The 16,349-nt window shown below is 39.7% G+C and overlaps 1 protein-coding gene across 1 annotated transcript in view; it reads left to right on the forward strand.

The window, feature by feature from the left end:
• The window catches only part of NBAS (NBAS subunit of NRZ tethering complex), a 355,775-nt gene that overhangs the window by 164,886 nt on the left and 174,540 nt on the right, over window positions 1-16,349 (forward strand). Inside the window, exons 30-32 of the mRNA XM_085016151.1 lie at window positions 3,279-3,508; window positions 6,169-6,281; window positions 10,883-10,996. Coding sequence (XP_084872277.1) covers window positions 3,279-3,508; window positions 6,169-6,281; window positions 10,883-10,996 — 457 coding nt within the window. The remainder of the gene's footprint in view (window positions 1-3,278; window positions 3,509-6,168; window positions 6,282-10,882; window positions 10,997-16,349) is intronic.

A 16,349-nucleotide genomic window follows, 5' to 3' on the forward strand; every position in this document is an offset into this window, starting at 1 on the left:
ATAGAGCAGAAATCTATATTGTTCATTTAAGAAAAATCTTGAAAAATATTAAAGTGAATAAATGGTGTTTTTCAGCATTGGGCATTGACTTTTTTATTATTATAATTATTTTTAATAGTTATTTCCCCAATACAGTTTTTTTTCTACTGTACAGCATGATGACCCAGTTACACATACATGTACATATTCTTTTTTCTCACATTATCATGCTCCATCCTAAGTGACTAGACATAGTGCCCAGTGCTACACAGCAGGATCTCATTGCTAATCCATTCCAAAGGCAATAGTTTGCATCCATTAACCCCAAGCTCCCAAACCACCCCCACTCCCTCCCCCTCCCCCTCAGCAACCACAAGTCTATTCTGCAAGTCCACGATTTTCTTTTCTGTAGAAAGGTTCATTTGTGCCTTGTATTAGATTCCAGATATAAGTGATATCATAGGTATTTGTCTTTCCTTTTCTGACTGACTTCACTCAGGATGAGAATCTCTAGTTCCATCCATGTTGCTGCAAATGGCATTATTTTGTTCTTTTTTATGGCTGAGTAGTATTCCACTGTGTATATATTACCGTGTCTTCCTAATCCAATCATCTGTCGATGGACTTTTGGGTTGTTTCCATGTCTTGGCTATTGTGAATAGAGCTGCAATGAACATGCAGGTGCATGTGTCTTTTTTAAGGAAAGTTTTGTCCGGATATATCCCCAAGAGTAGGATTGCTGGATCATATGGTAGTTTATATATATAGATTTCCAAGGTATCTCCATACTGATCTCCATCGTGGTTGTACCAGCTTACATTCCCACCAACAGTGCAGGAGGGTTCCCTTTTCTCCACACTCCCTCCAGCATTTGTTATTTGTGGACTTATTAATGATGGCCATTCTGACTGGTGTGAGGTGGTATCTCGTGGTAGTTTTGATTTGCATTTCTCTAGTAATCAGGGATGTTGAACATATTTTCATGTGCTTGTTGGCCATCTGTACATCTTCCTTGGAAAAATGTCTATTCAGGCAGGTTTTTTGCCCATTTTTTAATTTGGGTTGTTGGCTTTCTTGCTGTTGAGTTGTGTAAGTTGCTTGTATGTTCTAGAGATTAAGCCCTTGTCAGTTGCATCATTTGAAACTATTTTCTTCCATTGTGTAAGTTGTCTTTTTGTTTTCTTTTTGGTTTATTTTGCTGTGCAAAATCTTGTCAGTTTGATTAGGTCCCATTGGTTTATTTCTGCTGCTCTTATTTCTGTTGGCTTTGGGAGACTGACCTGGGAAAATATTCATAAGGTTGATATCAGAGAATGTTTTGCCTATGTTCTCTTCCAGGAGTTTGATGGTGTCTTGTCTGATATTTAAGTCTTTATTAGCTATTTTGAGTTTATTTTTGTGCATGGCGTGAGGGTGTGTTCTAGTTTCATTGGTTTACATGCAGCTGTCCAGGTTTCTCAGCAATACTTGCTGAAAAGACTGTCTTTTTCCCATTTTATGTTCTTGCCACCTTTGTCAAAGATTAATTGACCATAGGTGTCTGGGTTTATTTCTGGGTTCTCCATTGGTCGGTCTGTCTGTTTTGGTACCAGTACCACACTGTCTTGATGACTCTGGCTTTGTACCATTGCCTGAAGTCTGGGAAAGTTATGCCTCCTGCTTGGTTTTTGTTCGTCAGAATAGCTTTGGCAATTCCAGGTCTTTTGTGGTTCCATATAAATTTTTGGATTGTTTGTTCTGGTTCTGTGAAAAATATCCTGGGTAATTTGATAGGGATTGCATTGAATCTGTAGATTGCTCTGGGTAGTATAGCCATTTTTACAATATTAATTTTCCAACCCAGGAGCATGGAATATCTTTCCATTTCTTTACATCTTCTTTAATTTCTTTGACTCTTTATGGCTAACTTAAATAAACGCAAGGAATAGAGAAATTGTTACATTAAAGTCATTTTTGTCACGTGGAGTGAGCCATTTTCACCCGTCATGTAAATGATTAAGGTTATTCATTGATAATATAGTTTCTGTCACAATATGTATTTTATAGCAGATTCCTTGTACATATTAGTAATTTTATCCTTATCAATCAATTTAGTAAAGTCCTGTCTAAAAATACCTTCTCCAGAATCCTAGAAACAGGTGAAAGTAAGGAGGTCCTATGAAAATCAGATTGCCTTCCTAATTATCAGAAAAACCTTGATTCTCCTTGAAATCTTCTTATCAACTCCTGCTTCTATTTCTCTGCTGTTTTCACCCAACAGCGGCCTAATAGGAAAGAGCATTCTTGGGGGAAAGTTCTTGTATTAGTTATATATTGACGTTATTAGTATGGATTTAAAGGGATCTCTTTAACAATTTTCTGGAGAAAGTAAATAATCTTAATTATAGAATAAATTTTATGTTAATTGTGGTGCTATTAGTTGCCTTGTAAAATACAATGACATTTGTACAAATACCTTCCATCAGTGGCTTTGGTTTTATTTAAATCTTAATTTGCAGATTGGAAAAAATGTTATATGGCATATTGTAATTCTAATGACTAGGTGTGAGTAGAACATTTGTGGCTTGGATGTTTAGTTTACAAGACTGACTTCAGATGCTTTAAGCAGTAATTTATTATGTGTATCATATTCAAAGACTTTCTTTCAAAGAACTGAAATGTTATAAATAGTTTAAGCAGAGTGTGGGATCCTGTTTTTATTGAGGGTGAACTTTAGATATTTTATTCAAGTATTCATTGTAACACATTAAAATAATTATGTTTACCATTGGTTTGTTCAATAAATTATTTCTTCTTTTGGAAAGATTTTTAAAAATTGAGATGCGTACACGTAACACAAAATTAACTGGTTTTGTTGATGGTGGTTTTTTTTTTTTTTATGTCTTTTTAGGGCTGCACCTGTGACATATGGAGACTAGGGGTTGAATTGGAGCTGTAGCTGCCGGCCTACACCACAGCCACAGCAACAGCAACACAGGATCCGAGCTGCATCTGCAGCTTACACCACAGCTCATAGCAAAGCCGGATTCTTAACCCACTGAGCGAGACCAGGAATCAAGCCGGCATCCTCATGGATGCTGATCGTGTTTGTTAACGGATGAGCCCCAGCAGGAACTCCCCCAAATTAACTGTTTTAAAGTGTCCTTCCTGGTCGTTTAGTACATTCTCAGTGGTGTGCAACCTCTTCCTTTAGGATAGAGCCATTATTTATTTCACTTGATATCAAAGCCTCTGTTGTGTTAAAACCTGAATCCTACCCTCTTTATTAGGCATTAATTCCAGTTCCTTCTTTTTCCCAGATATTTACAGAAAGCCTTCTGTGTTCCAGCCGCCTTGAAAATATCCACCTGGCTGGGCAGCTGATGCACTGCAGTGCTTGTTCGATAAATCCACCAGCTGGTGGGGCCCATAAAGGAAAAACCCAGTACAGGGTCAGTTATGAGAAAAGTATCGACTTGGTCTTGGCTGCCAGCAGAGAGTACTTCAATTCTTCTACCAACCTCACTGACAGCTGCATGGATCTGGCCAGGTAGAGCAACTGTATTCTCCGTGGGAGCGAGGGGTCGGAATACGCAAGCTCCAGTGTCGGTTTTATGCCCTCCTGTATGGGGTCCTCAGTCATGAGTACACATTGACTCTGCTGTATGGGGCACAGATGTTTGTTTCTTGAATATAGAAAGAAAACTTAATGACATCATGAATATCCATCAGCTTTCTCGTGACCATTTTTCCCTAGCTTGCTTTCCCATAGTCATTTGAGCTGATTGTCGGTAAGATTGTACTTCTCTCCTGTTGGGAGAAATTCATGTGGTGGCCTAAAAATATCAAGTTCTGGAAAATTTTGGCACATTTAGATGATGTCTGTACCTTTTACATGACTTCTGCTCTACTTAGGGACAGGGGACCTGAGATGATAAAGCTCAAAAGTTCCTTCCAGGTAGAATTTCTGGCTTGTGAATTTTGTTCTTCTCTTGGCCTATTGTACTGGAAATTTAGCATTCCTCTTTTTGCTATTGACTCTTGGGAGCCTTTTTTTTGCATAGGGGACATTTGCCCTTTGCCTCTCTTAACGATTTAACTATGTTGGTAAGTTCCTATTATATAAAATTTATCTTTCAAATTGCTATTAAAATTTTTAAAATTATTTTTTCTCATGCAAGGTTTCTATCTTTTGTATTATCCTTTGAAAGACCTCTAATTTGCAAGACCGCTGAAATCACTTTTCATGTTTTTTTTTTTTTACTACTTTATTGTATTTTTGCATTGAAATTTTAGCCTATTTGGGATTTATTTTGATGTAGTGATTTTGGTAGTAGCTATGTAGAGTTATTTTTCCCACCAAATGACAGGTAGTCGTTTCAACTGTAGCAAAATCTTAAAGGTAACTCCCCCCTCCCCAGAGATATCACAGAAAGAATCATGTTTTCTCAAACCATGTTATTGAACTTGACAGAGTTGTTTAAAATAGTAATTTTTTTTTCTCTCCCAAGGGGTTATATTTCTATTTCAGATGATGAAAATATCAAATAGAATAGCCTTTGAAACTGGGAGTTGTGTTTGACCTAAATCTTTTTGACAGATTTCCCAGAGATCATTTTAAAAACTGTACCTACAGTATTTCCCTTTCATTTCGTCCTCTTTTCTCCCACAAGGACATACCTTAATGACATATGTGTGTCATGTAGCACTTATGTATATATTTGTCACCTGTGGGGCCCAGATGTATTTAATTGTTCACAGTTTTATTTAATTTGAAAATAGCCTATCCATTTTTATTGATTAAATTACGGTTTATTAACTAATTTCTTGTAGTTGAGGAAGCAATACATCCACAAGATAAAATATTCAAAAAAACGAAAAGGATAGATATGGACAATGCCTTTTTGCTTCTGGTCTCCCTAGTTTTATTATCCTACAGCTGTTTTAAAATCAGTTTCTGGTGTACTATTCCAGGGGATCTTATTAAATGTTACCGTCTTCTTTCTTAAATCATAATTAAGTGTGTCCCTCTTGAACGTAACTTTCTGTGTCTTATTTTATTCACTTACAATCTATATTGAAGGTTTTTCCATGCGAGTACATACAGGTTTGTTTCATTCTTTATTGATGGTTGTTTGACTTCCAATAGAATTTATTTAATCTGTTCCTGACTTCGTGTCTTTTATTTTAAAAAGACCGTGGTGGTGAACATCCATAATTCTGTCTGGCCTTGTGAGAGCCTATCTGTAGTATACATTTCTAGATTTGAAATTCCTGGGTTCCAAGGTGAGTGCAGTTAGAATTTTAGTAGGTACCACAAATAGGTATCTTTTACACTCGAGTCAGTAAAAAGTATGTGTTAGTGCTCATCTGACTTAAATCCCCAAATTTTGCAAGAGCAGGCTCGGCTCATATTTGTTGTTCAGTCATATGGGTGGATACTGGGGTAGATGGCTTCATGTGCGGGTCCAGGATTTGGCATCTGTTGGCTCTTCATGGCCTGGTCTCTTCCTGCCTTTCTAGACTCATGCCCCTGCTCCTCTATATGCACTTTTAGAAAATGGGATTATCGTTAGTGAAAATATTTATTAAATGTACTTTCACTGAGTCTTTTAAAATTTGCTTAAAATATTCCATGGGTATCACAAATTCTTAGATTGTCACATCAACTTTCTCCTATATTTATCTCAATATTGCATCACCGACTGATCTTCTGATCAGAAAACTGTCTCCTATGCAATTCCTTAGGTTATTCTTTATTCCTCTGAGGGACAGAATTGTGACTGATTGAAGACCTTTCTGTTTTCCATAAAAGAATAACTGGAAATTACCAGGATTCCTTCTGTTTTTTAAAAATCCTTTTTCTATGATTATTATCTTTGGAATCAATGGTAAACAGAGCACTAAACCCAGAATTAAGGGGTCTTGCTTTTGTACCATGATAGCATAACATACTATCAGCATGACCCTGTGCAAATCACTTCACCTCCAAGCTTCAGTTTGGGCTTCTTTAAAAAGCAGATGGTGATATTTGCCTGTCTCACAGGCTTGCTGTGAGGATTAAATAAGATATCAGAAAGCCTCCAGCAGAATACCTGGAATGTGGTAGGTTTTTGATAAATATGTATTGGATCTCATGTTGTTGGACGTGGCAAGGCAACTTAGCTGAACATATGTTACTTTTCCTTTTAAAAAATGTATTTCTCCTAGGTGCTGCTTACAGCTGATAACAGATAGACCTGCTGCCATTCAAGAGGAGCTAGATCTTATCCAAGCTCTGGGGTGTCTTGAAGAATTTGGAGTAAAGATCCTGCCTTTGCAAGGTGAGTTTTCCACTTAAGTGTTGCACTGTTAGTAACTTACTTTGCATTAATTTACTAGTGTTCCTTTTTAGATTTTTAAACTAAATGAGCAATGCCTTTGGTCATTTAATCCATTAGCAATAGATCCCATCCTCTGTGCCATTTTTCAGTACATTAGTACAGCAGTGAGGCCATTGGATTAAACAAGAAAGAGGAGTTCCTGTTGTGGCTCAGCAGGTTACTAACCTGTCTGGTGTCCACAAGGATACCGGTTTGATCCCTGGCCTCCCTCAGTGGGTTAAGGATCCGGCTTTGCCGTGAGCTATGGTGTAGCTTGCAGATGTGGCTCGGATCCCATGCTGCTGTGGCTGTGGGGTAGGCTGGCGGATTCAGCTCAGATTTGACCCCTAGCCTGGTAACCTCCATGTGCCGAAGGTGGGGACCTAAAAAGACCAAAAAAAGAAAGAAAGAAATCAATGATGAGAGTTTTGAGAAATAGATGGATGAGAGTTTCAGGTTTATATCAATTTTGGATTGCAGTTTATTTATTTCAGTTGCAAAGATTTAGAAGTAGCTATAAATGATAATAGTTTATTTCTTTTTTTGCTACTGCAGAATATTCTTTAATTAAATACCTTTTTTTTTTTTTAATAGAGGGAATGACAGGAAGTTGTTGTTTAGAGTTCAGTTACTAGCCATCTCCTAACACTGCTCACCTTCCTTTATGTAAAGGTTAGAGGTCAGGTTTGTACCCCCCAAAACAAGCGTGCTGTTAGGCTGTCACCTGTCCTCAGCTGTTTCGTGCTGGAGCGTGGCGGCCATCTCCCAGTGTCCTGAACCTTACCTGACATGTGGGAGGTAGATTCTCTGTTGCTTCAAATCCTGGACCTCAAGGCTCTAAACGAAGTGGGTGGCTTGCTTATTAGCAGTGTGCTTGGCTGGTTTCCGTGTACTCACTTATCTTTATTCTTAACTCTGGAAATATTTGGAATTGGGGTGGGGGAGGTGTAGCAGAGTTCCTACCCTCTCTGGTTTTTGATAAATTTTCACCAGAATTGTCTCTCTCTCTCTCTCTCTCTTTTCCAAACTTCTAGTTCCCTCGGTCAGCGATAGCCTGTTATGGGTCCCTTGACGTCTTGTCTTCTGTAACACTTTGAGTCATGTGGATCTTAGGAATATGAGCCAGTAGAGACAGTCTTAGGTTTTCATGTGGACTTTCATTGTAGTTTTACTAAAAATTAAACTTCTGCTTGTTAGGAAAATTTATTAGACTTATAAATGGTAGTATTACAATTACCTTGAATATTGCTGTTGGAAAATTATTTGTATTTGTGATTATAAATATCCTGCAAGGTCTGAACCAATTATATTCAAGGTGATTGTTAAATCACTAGAAAATTCTGTTCAATCGCACCATTCACGTAATTTTTGAGCTCAAAGCTTCTTAAAATTATGAGGGTAATCAGAGTTACTCAAAGGCATTTTGAACTTATTCTCAAATATCTTAAATCATTAACTACCTCCTCTGAAACTTTTTTTTTTTCCCCCTGTTTTTTAGGGCACACCTGTGGCATATGGAGGTTCCCAGGCTAGGGGTCGAATCAGAGCTGCAGTTGCCAGCCTCTACCACAGCCACAGCAACTTGGGATCTGAGCCACATCTGTGACCTACATCACAGCTGATGGCAATACTGGATCCTTAACCCACTAAGCGAGGCCAGGAATCGAACCCGCATCCTTATGGATCCCAGTCGGGTTGTTAACCATTGAGCCATGAAGGGGCTTCTGAAACACTTTTTTAATTGAAGATTTCAGTCACAGGAGAGTCCAGAGTCCTATGAAACTTTTGTCCTTAATATCTCGTTAGGTCAAGTCATTATAGTTTTGATTCTGCGTGTGTTTATTTTAATCCAAGTTATTTAATCCAGTCAGATTGGTATAATACAAAAAAATAGTTTTCCAAATGCTATTGAATTTTGCAAATTACTTTGAGCTCGACTTTTCTGTGGTACTCCATGAGCAGTATTTGCACATCACCTGATGGGTTTGAATATCTGCAGCCAAACCTGCCATCCTGCTGTAGCTTCTGAAAAATTTCCTGACTGAGAGTCTTAAGAAAGACTTGGCTTTCATGTCTTGCCAGCAGTTCAGCTTGATATATTGATTTGGAGTTTCCTATTAGAATGACTGTCAGAAAAATCTTCGGAATGTGGAGACATCATATCCCTTTTGTATCCTATTTGTTCTATTTATGCCACAGATATAATTTAGGTTTCAGCTTCTTTTGTGTCCATCAGTAATTCTGGACAAATAAAGTAACTTGATATTTAAAAGATTTATGGTCTAGGTGTTTTTATTGTAGTCAGTGTACAGTAGTTCCTTTTGTCACTTTGTTTTGAAGCCTTCTTTGCCTACACTTCAGGAGTTGCTATTTCTTATCAAGAAGGCTAGTGGAAATGATAAGGTATAATTCATGAGTTAACAGTAAAGAGGACCAGAAATATCATACAGAAGTGGCTCCTGTGTAAGGGTCTCCTATGACGTGTTAGTGTGTGCATGTGTGTACTTCTCCCTGTATCTTGGGTGTTTGTGAAAATTATTCTTACTATTTATGAGCTGTTTGAGAATATTTTAGTTGTCTTCATGTTTTTTTCTACAATAGGGCAAGTCTGTTTTCTGGGCTCACCGTTTTGTATTAAGCCCAGCCTGGAGTCTCTTTTGCGCCTTATTGCTGAGTAACTGGACCCGTGGCTAAACTTTCTTTGTGTTTAACTTTTCTCCTTTACAAAATGGGCACAGTTGTAAGCCCATTATAGAATTTCTTATAAAGCTTGAGTCTGTATGTTTACAGGGCCTGGGACGTAGTACGAGCTCTGCAAGCATCAGGTGTCATTTTTGTTATTTTCCTTGGAATAGGTGCTTGTAATGAAGGTACAGCTAGAGTGGCCTTGCCTGCTTTCTCCTCTCTCCCTTCCTCCCCCATTTCCACTCTGCTTTCCTTACCTTCGAGAAAGATTAGTTTAGGCACTTTTATTCCCACAACCAAAATAATGGCTTTGAGGGCTTAGTACACTGATAACAAGACAGAATCATGCCTGCAGGTCATGTCTGAGTTTAAATTCTGATTCAGCCACTTTGAGCTGTGTGATCTGTGGCAACTTAATGTTTTTGAACTTCACCTTCCTCAGATGGAGATAATAATAAATATTCCCCAGAGAGTCCTTAAAGTTATCTTGAACACGGAGAATCCTTATATTAGAGGAGCCAATATTTAAACATTTCCGTGAATGTTCGTAATAACAATTGAGTGGTTTTTATGTTTTCTGTATACTTTGCGTGCATTTATTAATTCTTGAAAATACCCCATGAGGCAGTGGCAGTTATTATTTTCATTTTCCCAATCAAGGTTAAGTAGCTTGCTTATGGTCACACAGCTGCTTAGAGGCAAAGCTAGGTAGTTTGGCTCACGAACCTGCGTTTGTGACAGTTGACAGTACTCCGTTGCAGAGGAGGGGCGACAGTTCCTGTGCTCTCGCTCCCCAGCTCCGAGTCTGACTTCTGCACGTTACCTTCTTCCTCCCCTGTACAGTCAGATTGGTACTGATGCAACTTCACAAGTAACCGTTTATGTTGTGCACCTTGGATGCCCTTCATGAGCGACTGAAATGGATGGATAAGGGAATGAGGCTGTGAAAGACACTGAAGGAGCCCAATTGAATTCAGGTCCCATCACTTTCAGTGACCTTGGCCAAAGTACTTAAAAGTACTGCACCTCAGTTTCTTCTGAGGATAGTAGTGCCTGCCTTGTAAGGTTCCGCCTTGTAGGGTTAACATCCTTAAAGCACCTACAGCAGTGCCTAGGACACAGGTCGTAGTCATTTCATGTCAGCTGTTATCATAATAATTGTTCCTGTTGTATTTATTTGGTCCCACCTTCCCAGGTAATACGTGTTTCTTGAAAGTTAACACCTCTGTCCTAAATAGATACCCTTTCTTCCTAGCATATACCTGATGCTCTTGAATTCAAGGTTTTTCCGTGTACATGGGCTTAATTACCCCATAGTGTGAATTGGTGTCCATAAGACATGTTTTATTTTCCTAACGTCTAGCTTAAGTGGGAGGATTTTTTGGAGGAAAGTTAATGAGTTGGACCCACGAGCAATTTGAGGACTCCTGTCCTCCAAACTGGGGAGACACGGTGGACCTAGAACATGGATATTTGGACACGGAATGGATTTGCGGAGCTGAGGAGAGGTTGTTCTGGTGTAAGAGGAAGTATGTGAAGTTTCCAGACGTCACCATCTTTAAAATGTTCCCTCTGTCCCGACACGGCCCTTGAGAAGGTGACACTTTTTCTTACCTTACCAATGAACCAATGCCAGTTCATTGACTGTATTTCAGAAGCTTGATGACAAAGATTTGTGTGGTACATAAGTCATTCAGAAGCAACACTAACTTTAATTTTTTTTTTTAAATTGTGTCTTTCTCATAATTCTTACTGATCTGGGGGTTAACACAGCTTTCACTTTGTCCATTTGTTCAGTTGCCTTAGATTAGGAAGGTCATGATGCCCTTTGTTGTGTCCTGATCACAAGTCTTCAGTGTGTCTGTCTTTCTTTGTAGTGCGATTGTGCTCTGACCGGATCGGCCTCATCAAGGAGTGTATCTGCCAGTCCCCCACGTGCTACAGGCAATCCGCCAAGCTGCTGGGCCTTGCTGAGCTGCTGAGGGTAGCAGGTATGTTTTGAATGCTAAACTGCGAGTACAGGATCGGCATTATTCTCAGCATCATCCTAGGAAAATATTGGAAACATGCTTACAGGAGGCAGAGGAGCTGCTTTTAGGCAAAGACTTGTCTTTTCTAGAAAGGCTAGTGTGGTATAAAAATGGGTACCACCTCCATTGAGCTGCTTGGACCTTCTCCTCTTTAAATGAGGGCAGGCTTATTTGGGGTGCCAGGAAGTGGTTGAGAGGCCAGAAACAGAAGTCAGGATTACCATTTATAACCAGAAAGCTTCTATGTAGGACTAGCCAGCCCTCCCAGTTTACCTTCAGTGTCTAAATCTGGTATAATGTTTTTGAGCCTGAATAATTTTTTAGAAAAATTTGTGCATTTTGCTAGTTGGTTGGGTTTTTGTATGTATTATTTCATTTTCTGTTAAGTGGTGTTGATATGTTCTTCCCATTTTACAAGGGAAATTGAAGATCAGGAAAGTTAAGCATCTTGCTCGGCAGAGTTCAAAGGCAAACCATAACTTTCAAGGAAAATCTTTCTGACTCTGGTCACGTTTCACACTGTTCTGCTTAGCAATCTTTTAATACTTTTGTATTGTTGGCTTCTCCAGTGTGTATTCCAGTTGATGGGCAACTTCAAGTGTATTCTCATCTTCTTGAACGGTTTTTAAATGTGCAGCTTAAAACTTTTGAATGGGATCTGGCACCACTTTGTGACAGTTACCTTCCTATTTCAACTGAAAGAATAAAGACCCCCTGCTGACTTGAAACTCTAGTTACCTGACCTGGACATGTTTGTCTGTTTGCTAAGCAGTCTTCCTTTGGGACAAATCCATTTTCCAGCCCACGTGACCCCAGTCAAGATGCTTTGCCGCAGTGGCTGGCAGCCAGTTCAGGGTTGACTGTGTGACTCAAGCTGAGTCATTCAAAATCTCTCCTAATATTAGGTGGATAAACATAGGAAGACAGAGGCTCTTTCTTCCTTTCCAAAGGAAAATCATAAGGATACATACAGCCTTGGGGATGCTGGCAGTCGTTATTCTGGTCAGTTTCCTGAAAATAAATACGTTTGCGAGAGAAGGGAGATAGATGCTCCAGTGATATCCTACATTCCTCTGGGTCTAATCCTGCTTAAAGGTACTTCTACTTCCAGCATTGTTTTACTTAAATACAGGTAAATTCCATTTTTAGCTTTAAGAAAAGGATATTTTTGTTTATATATATATATATTTCTTTTTCTTTTTTTCTTTTTTTTTGGTCTTTTTGCCTTTTCTAGGGCCGCTCCTGCGGCATATGGAGGCTCCCAGGCTAGGGGGCCAATCGGAGCTGTAGCTGCCGGCCTACGCCAGAGCCACGGCAACTCGGGATCTGAGCTGTGTCTGCAACCTACACCACAGCTCACGGCAACGTCAGATCCTCAACCCACTGAGCAAGGCCAGGGATCGAACCCACAACCTCATGGTTCCTAGTCAGATTCGTTAACCACTGTGCCACTACGGGAACTCCTTGTTTATATTTTGAACTGTAAAATATATTTGGACATTCCCTCATGGTGCAGCCGCTTAAGGATCCAGCATTGCTGCAGCTGTGGCACAGGTTACAATAGTGGCCCAGGTTTGATCCCTGGCCTGGGAATTTCTTCATGCTGTGGGTGTGGCCAAGAAATAAATAGAATTAGTATTTAATGGACACATTTTTGTAATGTTTTAAAATCTTAATATATAGAACTCTTACTTTTAAGGCCTATAGTTGGAGTAAATTTTAATGTGTCAGCTGTTCTTTTCTAGCCTGTCTGAAAGCATCGCAGTAGCATCTTTACCTTTAGTAAGGTGCTGACACAGTGGCTGGGGCCGGTCATCCATCCGGAGGCGTCTTGGATGATTGGGGAGAACTTGGGTGTGGAATCAGAAGACTGGTTCAGTCCAGACCGTCTTATTCGTTTGCTAAATGATTTGAGCTTCAGTTTCTGCATCTGGAAAGTAGGAATGACACTCCTGGCTTCACCTGCCAGGCTGTATATAAAAGACCCAAGTGAGTCAGTGCATTTAAGAGCACTTTTTACCCTTTGAAGCCCTGTGATCATCTGGGAGGAATTTCATAAGGATCCAGCTCATAGACACTAATGAGGCTGTCAGAGATGCTGTCTGCATTTTCCATGGACCTGCCTGCTAGGATTCATCTCCCTTTATGTCCTGTGACATTGCCACGGAAACAGGAATATCAGTGATCCTGGCAAACGTGCACTTTGAATGGGATGAGCATTCTTCAGTCTGCAGAGAACACGTGCACAGAGTACATGGTGCTCAGCCCTCTTTCCTCATTGCAGCTATTTTAGCCCTGGTATTTGGAGCCATCTCAGCTTGGCCACCACTGTTGGACCAACTTTAACGTGGAATCTGTATCATAACTAACGTGCAGTATCATCAAAAGATAAGACTAGTATCCACATTTCATTCAACACAGTATTTTTATTGTGAGCCATGTGAGGACACATAATTGCTAACACATATCAGTGACCGCCCTGCACCAGCTCCTTTCTGTCTGCTTGTCACACGTTAGCAGTTCCATTCTGCACAACCACCCCTGTTGGCCACATTTTCAGGTGAGCAGATAGAGGCGGCAGAGAGGTAAAGCCCTCTCACTTTGTCAGGTACTTTTGATAGAAAGTTCTGTGACACACCAGCTGCCCCCGGGGATCTAGAAAGGGCTGAGGAAGCCGTGAATCGTGCTTCATCGTGGGTGTGATGGTCGTACGTGGCGTCCGTAACCTGTTATAGGACTTGAAGAAGGCGATTCTCGTGTTTTGCTACGGTGGAGTAGTATTAAGAAAGGCATCACAAGGCAGGTGACATGTTGCTGAAGCTTACAGAGTGTCATGGTTATTTATTCTACATTGTAAGCCACCCCGAAACGTACAGCTTGAAACAAAAAGCCATTTCTTTATCTCTCCCAGTTCTGGAGTTGGACTGGGCTTGGCTGGCCAGTTGAGGGTCTTTGATGAAGTCGTGGTCAGATATAGCTGCTAGGGGCGGGCTCATCTCAAAACTGCATTCTTCCCATGTCTGGCATCTGGGCTGAGAAGATTTAGAGAGCTGGGGAATGGGATAGTTAGGGCTTTCTCTTCTCTGTACGTTTCTCCATATAGTCTGCCTACAGTGTTCTCAGAGCACCCAGGTTTCCTATGTGATGGCTGAGAGCTTCCTGAGTTAGTGTCCCAAGAGAAACCAGCAGAAACTTCATGATATTTTTCTATAATTTAGTCTTGGAATTTCAGCAGCTTCATTTCCATGTGTCTTTTTTTTTTTTTTTTTTTTTTCCTAATTCCATTGTGTCTTATTCGCGGAATCAGTCACACAGGCCCTCCCAAGTTCAAGGGAAATACTTATAGGCTTTACCTGAAGTCAGCTGGACCTGGGTGATCTGCCCCTGAACAGGCTTGGATGGTTGCTCCTTGGCGGGTGGTGAGAGGCCTCAGCTCCTTGTCATATGGAGCTCTCCACAGGGCTGCTGCTTTTTTTTTCTTCCTTTTCTTTGGTCATGAAAGTTCTCAGGCCAGGGATTGAACCTCCACCATAGCAGTCACCTGAGCCATTGAAGTGACAATACCAGGTCCTTAACCTGCTGCACCACAAGGGAACTCGTCCACAGGGCTTCTTGTCTGTCCTCTGAACATGCCAGCTACTGGGTTTCTCATTGATCCACAGGAGAGCAGGAAGGATTCTGTGATGCCTTTTATGACTAGTTTTCCAAGTCACACGCTGTGACTTATACCTTGTTCTGTTTGTTAGGAGCGAACCACTAGTTAGCCTCACTCAAGGGGAGAAGCATGAAGCTCCACCTCTAGAAGGGAATATCAAAGAATTGGTGGACAGAGTTTAAATTATGTTTCATATACTCAAGGCCTTGTCATACCATCATTAGTGTCTTCTTCAGACTAAACATCTTGATCATTTTCAAAAATAGATTTCTAATCTGGCCATACTCCTTGCTCTTCTCCCTGTGAATTTCATTTTTATTTTGTTTGTAGTATTTCTCTAGATGTCATTCCTCAGGCCTGTTTTTACTTAAGTTTTTCCTTTTAACTGTCTGCTCAGATTGGAACTTAGTAGAAATAAAAGCAATTAATATTTGAGCTGTAGACCAAGAGATCATATTTGACCCATCTGCATATAAAATATTACATTAGCAGCAAGAGTAATTCTCATCTTATACTTTTATACTCATCTAAGTTACTTTTTACTCTGCCCTTCATAGCAGATATATGAATCTCATTTTTAATGTGAGGAATGAGGAATAAAGAAGTTAATAATTTATTGACTATTTCACAGTTAAGTTTCTGACTTTAAACCCTTCACTTTTATTTTGTGTTTTCACCTCTTTTGATGTCAGATGCTGATAATCAGTGGCCTCTTAAGCTGATGAGGGGCTTACATTACGTCTGCAAAATACCTTCACAACCTAGCCAAGTTGTCACATGAAAAAAAAAAAAATCACACTTAGCTCTTTCATTTTTGATTTGATATTCTTATAAATGCAGATATTTCAAGAGTACTCTCTAGGAAATAGGTTTGCAATTGTGATATGTGCTTTTATTATTGAGTAACTGTTACATATTGCTCCATTTTTAATATTACATGTTCTGTTTGTAATACATAAATATATTTTAATAATATTATGAATCTTAGTGCTCTAAGATCTCTTTTTTAGAAGTTCCCATCGTGGCTCAGTGGTAACGAACTCAACTAGTAGCTATGAGGACGTGGGTTTGATCCCTGGGCTTGCTCAGTGGGTTAAGGATCCAACGTCACCGTGAGCTGTGGTATAGGTTGAAGACGCGGCTGGAATCTGGCATTGCTGTGGCTGTGGTGTAGGCCGGCAGCTACAGCTCTGATTCAACCCCTAACCTGGGAACTTGTATATGCCTCAGGTGCAGCCCTAAAAAGCCAAAAAAAAAAAAATTTTTTTTTTAAAGAATCTTTTTAGGTTAGCTTGGGCTAGCCCTTGCCTTAGATTCTAGTCAAATCCCTGAAGCACAGAAAGAAGGTGAATGGAGGATATACTTAAAAGTCATTTAACTTTTTCTGTGCTGTAAAAGTCATTTTACTTTTTATTCCAGATAATGTGAGGGCTGTGTGTGTGTATGTGTATAGTGTGTGTGTGTATAAATAAGTTTCTGTTACCGCCTTAAAATATGAAAGATTTTTTATTTTTTTCTTTTTGGCTTAAATAAATTGTATTTGTGTTGCAATTTTGAATTGTCTTGTAATTGAAAACTACATTCGGAACCGAAACTAAGTTCGTTGAGAGTATATTTTTCGAGCCCCTGTTATGTGCAGGACTTGGTACCAGGTACTGA

The sequence above is a fragment of the Sus scrofa genome, chromosome 3 (genome assembly GCF_054392235.1).
Source record: "Sus scrofa isolate SSC_HxYL_T2T_F1_AM1 chromosome 3, Sscrofa_HxYL_maternal_Yorkshire_Landrace_v2.0, whole genome shotgun sequence".
Classification (NCBI taxonomy): Eukaryota; Metazoa; Chordata; class Mammalia; order Artiodactyla; family Suidae; genus Sus; species Sus scrofa.